This window comes from Neopsephotus bourkii, unplaced genomic scaffold, assembly GCF_033783945.1.
Source record: "Neopsephotus bourkii isolate Nb327-2 ecotype Australia unplaced genomic scaffold, CSIRO-AGI_Nbou_v1 NB_659, whole genome shotgun sequence".
Lineage (NCBI taxonomy): Eukaryota > Metazoa > Chordata > Aves > Psittaciformes > Psittacidae > Neopsephotus > Neopsephotus bourkii.
Window position 1 is genome coordinate 4974029 of NW_026901158.1, and position 12042 is coordinate 4986070.

Genomic DNA, 12042 nt, shown 5'->3' on the forward strand with positions numbered 1-12042 from the left:
TGTAGCTTCAGAAGATTTATTTTCAGTCCTTAAAGTAGACTGGTGCTGCTTTCGCTCATCATTTTCCTCTCCCGTTACAGATTTGGTTTTCACGCAAACAGTAGCAAGAATGTTGGGTTTTATTTCAAAGTGCAGCCTTTGGCAGGAGCCATTGCCCAGCGGAGTCAATCATCAGCGTTTCCTTTCAAAAATTATTTATTAAACCATGATTTAAAAAAAAAAAGTTAAAAGCTGCCAAGGAAATGTAAGAAAAGAGGAGGGAAAGGGCAAAGAGGAAACATCTGGATTCCAGAAAGCAAGTATAGAGCAAGAATCACTGCAGTAGCCACAGTGTGGGGAGCACAAGCCCAGCTACATCTGGATGCCAGCTCATTGCCCACACTTACACCCATTCTGATTCTGCAGGCTTGAGGGCTTGTCCCTCAAGGAAATGGATCTCATAGTGCAGGGGACCACACTGAAAGACACACAGGGGGGCAGAGCATGTGCATGAGGACAGACCTCACTGCTGCTGCTCTGGTGGGGCTCACAGCTCCATCACCCACCTTCCATTCACCTGAATGGTTTAATTTCCCCTTGGCCTCCCCGAGGGGCTGCAAAGGTGGAACAGCAGGCTTGTTTCTGCACTCGATGGACAGGACAGATAACCCGCTGGGAGGTGATGCTCCTGACTGGATCCAAGCAGAGATTCATCAGGAAGGGAGACCCTCCGGTAGCTTTTACCCTCCTCGCTTGCAGTGGCAAGTGAACCCACTGAGATCTGACTGCAGGATGAACCCAAGGAGTGGGCAGAAGCTGTCCCTGCAGTCAGCCATGCCCATCATCGAGGTGAAAGGCTCTGCAGGCACACCTCTATGTCCATGCACCTTCCACCATTCACCTAGCATCAGATAGGCCACAGAGGTGTGAGCCTGACTTGTGTTTTGGTGAGGTCAGGAGGGGAAGAATGAGTCCAAAGTCAGGAAGTGTAGGACAGAGAAGAGAAGGCACTTAGTTCTTTCCACCCATGAAACTGCTGTCAGAGAGATGCTCAATGTCTGGCTGCAAGGCCAAGGTCAGGACAAGCACAGCTCTGAATCCCTACACTGGGAGGAAAGTAGCTCCTCATCTGAGAAATGCAGGAAGGGCAGAGGAAAGAGGAAGATCACAGGATTATGGGGTTTTTTGGTCTCACATTATACTTGATGCTACAGCTTCTCTCTAACAAATCACGTTGCTAAGGGATGCAGCAGAAAGACACGAACTGGGGGTCTCCAGCTTCCCTTGCTGTTCCTCTAAGGCAGGTTAGTCGAAAACTAGGACTGTCCATAGTAAAGAGTAACAAAGCACAGGTAACCTCTGTTACAGACCAGCAAAGCAAACAGTGCCTGTTGTCCAGCCTGTCCTCTTCAAGGCAGGCTGGCTATGTCTCTTTCCGGAGGCGGACCAGATGGTTTTGGGTTGCCTTCATTGGCTTTTCCTTCAAACATCATCACCCTGCAAAACAGAACAGATAATATGAATATAAAACCAAAACGCTGCTGTATCTTTACCCGTTACTTGGGGTGGGATTATGTTCTCTGCTGAAACATAGCATCTGCCTCCTATGCAAAGGAGGAATCGGCAATTAACAGAGGAGGGAAAGCCAACAGAGGGCAGTGCCGTCAGGCTGGTGGGAGCTTTGCTTTCCCAGCAGCTCCCAGGAGTGGGTTCCTAAAGCCTCTGCTGGTTTTCCTCTCAAAGCCCAGAGGATCTGCACGTTTTAAACAGCCACACTCGACACATACTGCACGCCAAGCACTCCTGATGCGTAAAAGCAAGCACTATCCCTGTACTATCACCTTGTACACAGCAGAACATCCCAAAGCCAACAGCAAGCAAGCAACAGGATAGGAAGAGGGCAGAGACAAAGAGCAAGGCACTGGCTAGAAGAATCCCAAGCATTTTGCAAGCACTCGCACTGTCTTCCTCCCCAAGGACTGCAGCTACGCTGGGAATGCCAGCTGCCACGCTGGATCAAAGGGCTGCACTGCTCCTGCCACGAGTTTTACATTTCTGCTCCTGCTTTAAAGAGTCCAACAGACAATGGGCGTCTGTTCAGCGAGAGAAGGGACCCATCTGTGAAAGCTGCTGAAGCTGGGAGGAAAGATGGGAGATACGAGACAGGCTCAGCCTGCTTTGGTGGGGAAAGGAAGGAAGAGAAGGGGTGCCAGAAGCCTGCGTGTGCTTGGAAGAGGAGCATCCCAACATACAGACACAGTGCACTCGGTGGGGAGAAGAGAGACCCATGGCCAACAGGCATGCACTGGCTTAGAGGGACCACATAAGAGGTGGGCACAAGGTCTTTCCACCCAACCTGCCCTGAAAGCTGCCTTCAGAAAGGGGTGAGGAGGAAGGAGAGGAGCAGCTCCTATTCATGGTGGCTACAGATACAAAAGCAGGGTGTGAAAGGAAAAGCCAGGCTTCAATGGGGTGGAGATGGAGCCAAGCAAGTGTTTGGAAGCCGTTTGTTACAGCAGCACTTTCAGAGCCCTGTCGAGAGGGCAGAGGGGGCCATGGGAGGCTAATGCTGGCAGCCTAGCCTGCAGAAAACCTCTGCCAGCACAAGCCGGCTGTTTCAAGCATGTGTCGCATCTCCATCTATTGCCCATGTCTCCACAATCAGGCAGGGAGGGAGCATCCTGTGGGAAACCGGAGCCAGCCCTTCTGCTGTTGGCAGGACCATCGCTCACCACCCTGCCACCATTCACAGGGAAACCTGTCCCCCCAAAGCCAGTGGGAGCCACAGGGCAGGGACAGGAAGCAGCCCTGCAGTGCTGAGTGCCTGCACGCCCTCGGCAGAGGAGAATGGCTCTGCATGGAGCCTGTGGGAGGAAGCCTGTGCTAACACACAGCAGGCAGCTCTGCTGCAAGTTCTTGCCACTGCTCAGCCTCACCATGAGCTTGCAGAGAGACATGAGGGTGTGCAAACTCCCCCTTCACAAGGCTTCTTGTCTGCCCTCCAGGAGCACCAAGCAAGCACAGCTCCACCTCCACAAGGCAGAACCACCTCTGCTTCCCCGCTCCTCCCAGGGACACTCACAGTTTGAGCACAGCAGAGCGTTTCCCAAGCATCACGTTGACAAAGTCCTGGTAGGAGATGGTCTCGCTGACCCCTCCGGTCACCTCCGAGATCATCTTCTTCAGTTCGAGGTGGGTCTTTGGAGCCCCCAGCTTCTCCATCATTCTTTTGACAGACATCAAGTCTGCAAGAGCAAAGCGATTGGTGCTGTTAAGAGGTGACTACACCAAGCACAGACCAACCCTATGGACATAGGAATGAATTCCCACCTCCCCTGCAGACTCCAAGGCTGACAGCATTAAACTGCTGCTGAAAGCCAAGAGAAGCCTCCCAGTACAGAGCATCAACTTCCTATTTATGCAGCTTAACATGAAAGCACCACAGAGAGGAGGAACAACTCCCCAAGTGCTCCATAGACGCGTGAGGACACTGCTCTCCAGCTCAGAGCATGGTGCCAAGAATCACAATGATGGGGAGGAGGGAAGCAACGCTGGGGTTAAAGCCGGAGACAAACAGGCTGTGGGGAGCAGGTGCCCATCACCACAGGCCATTTCCTTCCATTGCACTGAGAGCTGTGGCCCCTTCCCTCCAGGAAACAGCAGCTCAGCCCTGAGTCAGGCCCCCTCCAGCTCCACACTGGCTCTCCTTCAGCTTGAGGACTGATGGAGGAGGGGAACAAGGCAGCAGCCTCCTGGAAGGGCACAGCATGGGAGCGACTGCACTTCAGCGTCAGCTCCAGGCCAGATCTTTACATAACCGGTGCTTTTTGGGCCCAAACCAGGGCTGCTCAGAGGAGCCAGACTCACGCCCAAGTCCCTGCTTCCCTCCGCTCCCCTCCCAGCAAAGCAAAGAGCTTCTTGGTCTTACACACTTCTGCCTCAAGCCAGGCAAAGCATCCAAGCCCTGCAGCTTCCCAGATCTGGAAATGCTGCGGGTTGAGAGCATGACCTCAGTGGAGAAAAAGGGAGAAGTTAAAAACTTCTAAAGGGCATTTAGATCAGAGAGCGGAAGAGCTAAGCAGAAACTCGGGGTGAGGGCTGAGAAGAGCTGAGATCTTGAAGCAAGTGAGGAGAGACTGATAGGCAGGGGCTGAAGAGCCAAGGAAGCCCCTGGCTGGCAATGAAGATCCAAGCAAGGCTGGACACAGGGAAAAGAACACTGGTTTTCCTCCTCGGCAACACAAGCACAGAAGGAAGCAGTAGATACAACAGGAGGCACCAGCTCAGGGAGCAGTCGCACTTGCAGCCCAGCATCCCTGCGTCACTCACCAATCTCGCCTTGGTTGTTCAGGTCAAACTCCATGTACTTCTCTGGAAGAGACACAGAAGCAAGTTAGCAAGATGCTAGAGCAGGGATGTGCAGGGCTTTGGGGCGCTGCCTGCTTAGAGAGTGGAATAAAAGGTTTGGGGTAAGACTGATACAATTTCAGAGAGTGAGACCATCTCCAGACGTGGTTTTATCACACCTCTCAATTCCAGAGCTCTAGAGTTAAGTGCTCTTTAATTGTGGCTGCTCTTCATTTGCGCTGAAGGAAAACACTGGCATGAGAACAAGGTATCAGCTAGCCACGAACAGCATTAGAAGGCTGCCAGCAAGAAAAACAAAGCTCTGGAACAGGCTCCCAGAAGGAGTAGCAAGGAAAACAACACCCTGAGCACTCTCAAGAAGAATCTTGATCGGATTAGGAGGGAGATTAAATGACACAGCTGCCTGCAATAGCAAGGGTCAGACTCTACAGTCCTCCCAAGGCTGTGCTGCGCTCCCAGAGCAGCACCTTACAGGAGGGATGCTCAAGGACCACATCAAGAGGGCAAAGCCAAGAGCGCACCTAGGAGCAGTTAGGCTGGAGCAGGTTGTTTGCCCTTCCAGCCTTCTGTCAAACAATTGCCAAACAGGCAACTCCAGCATCCTCAGAGAAAGGCAGAGCCTGCTCAGGAAGGTCTGGTTTAGCCTTGCAGCACAAAAGTCAGAGCACAAAAATCCTGGTTTTTTCAACTCAAATCCATCCTGTGCTGGTTCTGACCTTTGGAGTGGCACACCTGCACTTCCTACCTCCCCTCTCTATGCTAGCTGCTCCTCATTTAGACTTTAAGCTCTTCAGGCAAGGATTTGCCTGCCTTATAGCTCCCAGCGCCGCAGGGGGCCCCCCATCATCTCGCTTCTGCTAAATGAGAGGAGCAAGCTGCCTGCTGCCAGCACCCATCCACGCTGAGCTGCAGAGATGGCTGCCCTGCAGTTAGCACTCCCCACAACAGCCTCAGAGGGCTCAAATTAAGCAAGACCTTCCCAGCTGCTCCTTCCCCCCAAGGGAAAAGGACTTTTTGCCTCTGCTCCAGGGGCACCAGCAAGCAGATGAGCGTGAACAGGGAAGTGGCAGGGTGATTTAAGGGGCTAAAGGCAAGAGTGGGCATTTCACACATCAGAGCCTTCCTGTGACCTGTGTTTCTGAAGGGAAAGTGCTGGGTTAACTGGAGTGATGGGCAGCTACAGGCAGGAAGCAGAGGAATGGCTTGGCATGTCTTCATCTGGATCTTAACTGCGGGATTACTGCTGTCATGAGCTGACCAGGACAGACCCTACAGGAATACCACATACAAAACTAAGCTGTCTATGCTTCAGGCAGGGATAAAGGTCTCCCTTCAATAACAGAGCAACCAATCCTAGGCGAAATTGGGGCAGTCACACACATGCTTCGGGGGCCAAAGCAATGCTTGCTGTGCAACTGGCTCTCCCCACACTCTGCCCTGCCGCACCATAGTGACCTTGTGTACATGCACTGCCACCTCCCTGGGTAGGGGTCAGGCACCCCAGCGTGTGCTGGGGACACAAACCCTGCTCTGCCATGTCTGACACTCAGCCAAAAGCAGAGAGAACAGAGAGGCAGCTTCCCATCATTGTGCTCCGAGCTGTGGCTCACATCTTTCCCTCCCACCCCAGATGCGGGGATTGAGTGAGATAAAACCCCGCACAAATGCCTTTACAGAGCAGTGTACGGGGGCTCCCCGGGCCCGGCTGGGGAGGACAGAGGGGAAGAAACATCCCCCCCCCATCATCACACAATGAGCTGATTGTTGGGAGAGCCGGAGGAGGCATTGGAGAGCGGGACAGGCCACGGAGGCAAGCTCATGAGGCAGTGGGGGGAGATGCCAAAGGCTCTCATTACAGGGGATTCTGCGCCTCTGACCTACAGTTGCAATGTTTGAAGAGCCCCGATTGTGATGGGAAAAATAATGCAGGGCTGCAGCCAAAAGCCAAAGCCACACAAAAGGCAACAGAGAAAGAACAGGGAGCATAGGAGGCTCCTCTGTGCCCAGCGGAGTAAGGGATCTCAAAACCCCAGCCGGCTCCTTCCATGCTGGATTGCAAAGCCAAAACTCAAAGGGATACAACAAACAATGCCTGCAGTGGAAGCAAGGTCAGGTTCTGTTTGGTTAGAGCCAGGTTGAGGACAAGCCTTAAGGGCAGTGTGACGCAGAAGGCATGTTTCCTCAACTGCCTTCAGCCACTGCTTGGAAAGAAAGTGGATGCACCCAGAACAGCCCTGCCAATTCCTGCCCTGTAACCACTCTGGGGACCAGTTCCAGATGATCCCAAGTTTTCAAGCTGTTTCTCTATCCCAGCAAATGGCCAGAACCTAAGCCCCAGATGTGCTGACCCCCTGTAGGTAGGCTTTGGCCAGGATTAGACACGTCACTGCCGTTTCCGTGTGTACCGGGGGGATCAGGAAGGTCTAAATCAAACTGAAGAAACTGGGGGAGAGGAAGTCTCCAGCTCCTTCAGGAAGCAGCTGAGACCTTTTCCTCTGTGGAAAGAAGTCCTCCTACTCACTGAGAAGATGGACTGCATCATCCATTATACCAGCTAGCTTGTGTAGGTAACCAGGCAGAAACCACCCTCCTTTGCTGCTCCCTGGGGTTTTGCCCACGCAGCAGGTTCTGCAGTAGCAGCAGCCGCCAGGCACGATGTCTGCAGGGTGACATGTCCCTGCCCTGCAAGTCAGGGAAGCAAAGAGGCTCCTGTGGGAAAAAACACCTCTCCAGGGAGTTTCACTGCATCCCACAAGCAAGGGGGAGGCGTCCATGCCAGCTCAGTCACTTGGATTTGGCAGAGAACCTCAGGCTGGTAAGATCCAAACACAGAGGAAAGTAGTCTGTTCAGAGCAAACGGGCTGAAAGGACAAGGAAAGCCTCCAGTTCTCACCTTTGAACGCTGCCAACTTCTCCTCCAGATCTTCTTCATCGCTGAACTTTGGGTCACAGAGAAATTCCTGAAACAGTATAATATCCCCAAGGTTAGGGATGCAGAGGAAAACGTACAAATGCAGCATCACCCATAAGACCTATGCAGTTCCCAGAGAGCCACATCTGGGCAGCTGTGCCAGGAAGCTTGCAAATGGCTTGAATCCCTCCACACCTTCTCGTTAACGTTCCAGTGCAAGGGGAATGCCTCTGGTGTCTCAGATTCCCCACCAACTGCACTGGACCCCATGTGCCTTTGGAATAAAGGCATGAACTCCTTTTTTGTTTGCTCAGCCAAGGTTTCAGCTCCCCACTTCCCTGCTTAAGCATGCACAGCACAGGGATCAGGCCCCTATTCCCAGCAAGGACTCCTAGTCCTTGCAACAAGCACTCTGATCTCTGATTTCAGAGCTGTTGGGTAAACTCTGAGGGCTAGCAAATAGAACTGGCAGCGTGTGCAGAACACCACGCACCCAAGAGAGGACCTGTATTGTGGGGTAAGGAACAGGCTCTCACTGTAGAGGAAATCCTGGGTCACTTCTGGTTGCTCATCCCCAGACCCACCTCAGAACCCTTCAGGTACCCGAAGGAACAGACCACAGCTTGCCCAGCCAGCTCCACCACCATGCCCTGCCATCAACACCGCTATGTGAGCAGCAGGGTCTTGCTCCTGCCTCTCCCCTCCCACACCACCCAGCTCCAGCACAGCTCAATGACTGGTGTGTGCTCAGCAGCAACACCGCATTCTTCAGTGCAGAAATCATTGACATCTGCACAGCTTGAGCATGGCTTGTCCAGGATAAAACCCCTCCAGGGGTTAGAGTGGAGAGAGGGCTGAGGCTGTTCCCTCCTCTGGGCATGTGTTCCTCACCACTGCTCTCCATTCTCACAAGGCAGGCAGGAATGGGTCACTGGTAGTGGAGCAGCACCACTTGTGATTAATGAAACCACCACCCTAAAGCAGGCTCCAGGGCATCAGGAGTGCATAAGTCCACACAGGCATCAGTAACCACATGCCCTGCAAAGCACATTCCCTTTTCTTCCAGGAGGAGCTATTCCCACATGCAATGTGCTGAGCCAGCTCCAGCCACACTGCAGACCCAAGCTGATGCCTGGTTCCTGCTGCCACATCCTGCCCCAAGTCTTTCACACTTGCTCACTGCCTGACACCCCAACTCTACAGCACATCTCTAGACCCCTCCAGCCCACACTTGCTCCCTCATTCCTTGCTGGGACAGCCTGGATCTACCCAGGGGATCCAGATGCCTTTACAACCAGTTTACCACTGCTTTTGCAAGTTTTTTTACCTGCAGCTGAGCTAAGATCTTATAGGAAGTCCCCTAGGACAGAAGTGACTGCCATCCCCTCCTCCCAACCATGCCCACTAAACCAGTGTGGCACAGACTTCCCTTTTCACCATGGACACCAGTTCAAATGGAGAACTGTGGTGGAAAGCAAAGCTCCCAGTTCCCTCTTTCACTCTCCTGTGTCAACTCAATTTCATTTATCTGTTATTTTCTACCCAGGGGTATCATTTGCCAGCCCAACACAAAAGGCCCGATTCAGCTTCAAGACCTGGGCTCAGCCGGCAAAAGAAGTCACTGGAGAGCAGAGTAGTGTTACCCACTGCTATTGCCACTGAATAGGCTCTGTATTAGGAACTTGAAAACATCACTGAGAACCTAAACAGGGCTAGAGCATCTGCTGGGCATCAGGTCAGAGCTTCATTCCTGCCCTGCAGGAGCAGCAAACAGCTTCCCCCTACCAGCAGGATGGGATGGGAGCGCAAAACCCTGCATTTCCATGGGAGCAAGGAGCAGCACAGCAAAGTCTGAAGGGAATGCTACATCTGCACACAGAGGGTAGAGGGACCAACAGCCCCATAGTACCAGAGCAGGATGGGTGACACCGTGCACACACCCAGGACCCAGTGCCCTTGCACTTCAACTGGAAGGAACTGGGCAGCCCACCTGTGTCACAGCTCTGCTCTAGAGCAAAGGAAACAACAGGGGAGCGTATTTCAAAGGCAGTCCTCCCTCCACATTGTATGCAAGCCGGGCTGTGACTGCGATAAGGCAAACTGCTCACAATAGCACACAGGAATTCAGTCCCCAGGGCCAGTGACTCAGACTCGGCCCAAAGTGGCCAAAGTTCCTCCTAGAGCCCTTTGCAAAAGCTCCCATTTTAAGGGGCATGTTCTATTAATAAGAACTGCTTAATAAGCCTCAGCCTTTCCTGGGGCACAGAGACTTCTCTAAGCCAATAAATTCAGCCACGCAAGTCCCAGCTACCTGCAAGACAACCTGAGCCAAGCCAGATCCTTCATTGCTCCCCAAAAAGGTGGCTCCAAGCATCATGCCAAGCACTCACTGGGCTCTTTGTGCTTGATGCCAGCCTCCCTGCCTGCTGGGGCTGGGAAGGGGCTGAGGGATGCTCATGCCTGCCAGGTACCTGCTCCCCATCAGGATGAACTCTTTCCCCGCAGCCCAGCGTATTAGAAGGTAAAACTAGGTTGGAACTAATCTGTGCTGGATTAAACTTGCCACCTTGATGCACAAGGCCAACCGATGTGATTGCTGTTCCCCAGGAAGAGGGGAATGGCCAAGAGGGAATCCCAGAGGAGTGCTTTGGGCTGGAAAAGAGAATTCAATACCAGGACTCAGCTGTCCTTCAGCAGCACGTGTGCACTCTGAATGATGCCTGCCAAAGGCCCTTATCCCAACGAGAGCTCTGGGGTAGAAACCAGCCAGGAAAACAAGGGCTGGGAGGGAGTCAAGTGTTAGGATGAGACAATGAGATTAAGCCTGATAGGAATTTGGCCTGATAGGTGTTATTAGCAGCACTTTACTGGTTTGCAGCCCTGGGGCTCTTGAGGGATTGGGAAACCCCTTCCCTGGTTCCAGCCACATATCAGCCCAGGTTTAAGTGCCAGTTCTGTGTCCAAGGGAGGTGCGAGCTGCTTTGCATCCCGCTCACAGCAGACTCCCCACACAGAGCTGGCAGAGCACATCAGCATCAGGGTTGCTGCCCATAGCCACTACAGCACAAACAGCTTCTCAGGGTCTATAGGCAGCTGCTATCTGCAGCTTGATTTCTAGCTGCTCAAATCCCTGCTCCTAGCACTGAGCCAACACACAGGGCAGCAAGGACACAGAAAGCAGCTCCCAGCTCCGTCAGTGGGAAGTTATGTAGCTTGTTTCATTTTTGTGATCCAAACCTCTCCCAGAGAGAAAGCCTGCCAGAAGTGATGGGAAAAGAGAGGAGCCTGCTCCCTATGTGGAAGGGAGAGCCCCCAGCCCTGGGGCACAGCAGTGGCACATCAGCAGTGGCACATCAGCAGTGGCACATCAGCAGTGGCACATCAGCAGTGGCACATCAGCAGTGGCACATCAGCAGTGGCCTGGGGTTTCCCAAACTCAGTCCTTGTGCTCCTGCCAGCTGAAGGAGCATGTACTTACCCTGCATCCAAGCAATGCTGGTTGGTGGCTCTGGAGCAGCAGAGGCTGCAGCAATAGGTACAGCATGCCCCCTTCCTCCCCAACCCAAGGGGTCAACCCCACCTTGGCCGTGGGGGATGCATCAGACCCACCTATGCACCCCCTTGGCACAGGGTTTCGTGCCTGCCTTCCCACAGCAAGGTTCAAAGGCTGCTTTTTAGCCAAGTGCTCTCATTCTACACTTCACACTGCAGCACTTTCCCCACTTGTATTCCTCAGCACCTCCTGGTTTCTATTGACGCAATTCCCCCTCCAGTGACCTACATAAACTTCACCTCCTCTGTCTCACCCCTGCCTGGAGGAACACACTGGCACTTTTCACAGCCCACTCAACACAAGGGCAAGGCAAGCCCACTGCCTCTTCCAGGCTCTCATCTTAAGCAGTGCTCTGATTTTTCCACCTGTAACACTGGCTGCATCAGCTATATCCCTGATTTCCACCTGAAAATGACCCCGGAAATGACATTGCTGATTGTTTCAAGGTTAAAACCTACTTTTCACCCTCAGAACTGCACTTGGCCAGGGGGGATGCTAACAGACCTGCCCTCGCTGGCTATGCCAAGGGATGAGGCAAGCCGAAAGCTTGAGGAGAGGACCTTGCTTAACCCCAGCATGAAGGGCATGCAGCCCAGTGTACTTTGCACTAATCCAGGAGCTGCCTTTCCCCCTGCCCAAGGTTTGTGGGACATCCAACCACCCTGTGCTCCCCATTCACCCACTGCAACTGAAAACTAGAGGGGCTTCAGTCTGCTCTTTTTGAACAGCAGAACCTCTTGATCTGGGAGAAGAAATCAGAGCACAAAGGGGACATCGAAGCCCACCGGGAGGGCAACAGCTCCTATTCTTGCTGCAGCATGTTCCCGAAGGGCATCCCAACATGATGGGTGGAGAAGCTGAAGAGGAACCCCACCCCAAAGAGCCACCATTGCCCTTATCCAGCCCAAATTCCCTCCGTGGGACCCATTTCCACCTGCCCCTTCCTCCCTCCCGTCCCCACCGGGTTCGGGATCACCGCATCCCCGCTCCCTCCCGCAGTGTTCAGGTCTAACCCCCCCACCCCACCTTATTGATCTCCTCCAGCCGCCCGTCCTGCGGCGCCCGCCGCAGCCCCCCGCCGCTCGGTCGGCGCGGAGCCGCCATCTCTCGGAGCCGCCCCTCGACGGCCACCGCCTTAAATAGGGGCGGGTAGGACCGGCCCCTCTCTCGGGTCGTTAACCCCTTCCCTGCTCCATGGGGAGGGTTTGAATGGAGAACGACGCGGCGGGGA

General features: G+C 53.5%; 1 protein-coding gene across 1 annotated transcript; it reads right to left on the minus strand.

The window, feature by feature from the left end:
• On the minus strand, positions 1 to 11979 carry AIF1L (allograft inflammatory factor 1 like). Its single transcript, XM_061352742.1, has 5 exons — positions 11838 to 11979; positions 7241 to 7307; positions 4309 to 4350; positions 3062 to 3224; positions 1 to 1476 (listed from the first exon to the last, which is right to left on the minus strand). Exons 1-5 carry the CDS (start codon positions 11913 to 11915, stop codon positions 1389 to 1391), a joined length of 438 nt encoding a protein of 145 aa, XP_061208726.1. The 5' UTR covers positions 11916 to 11979; the 3' UTR covers positions 1 to 1388.
• Between the last annotated feature and the right edge of the window lie 63 nt (positions 11980 to 12042).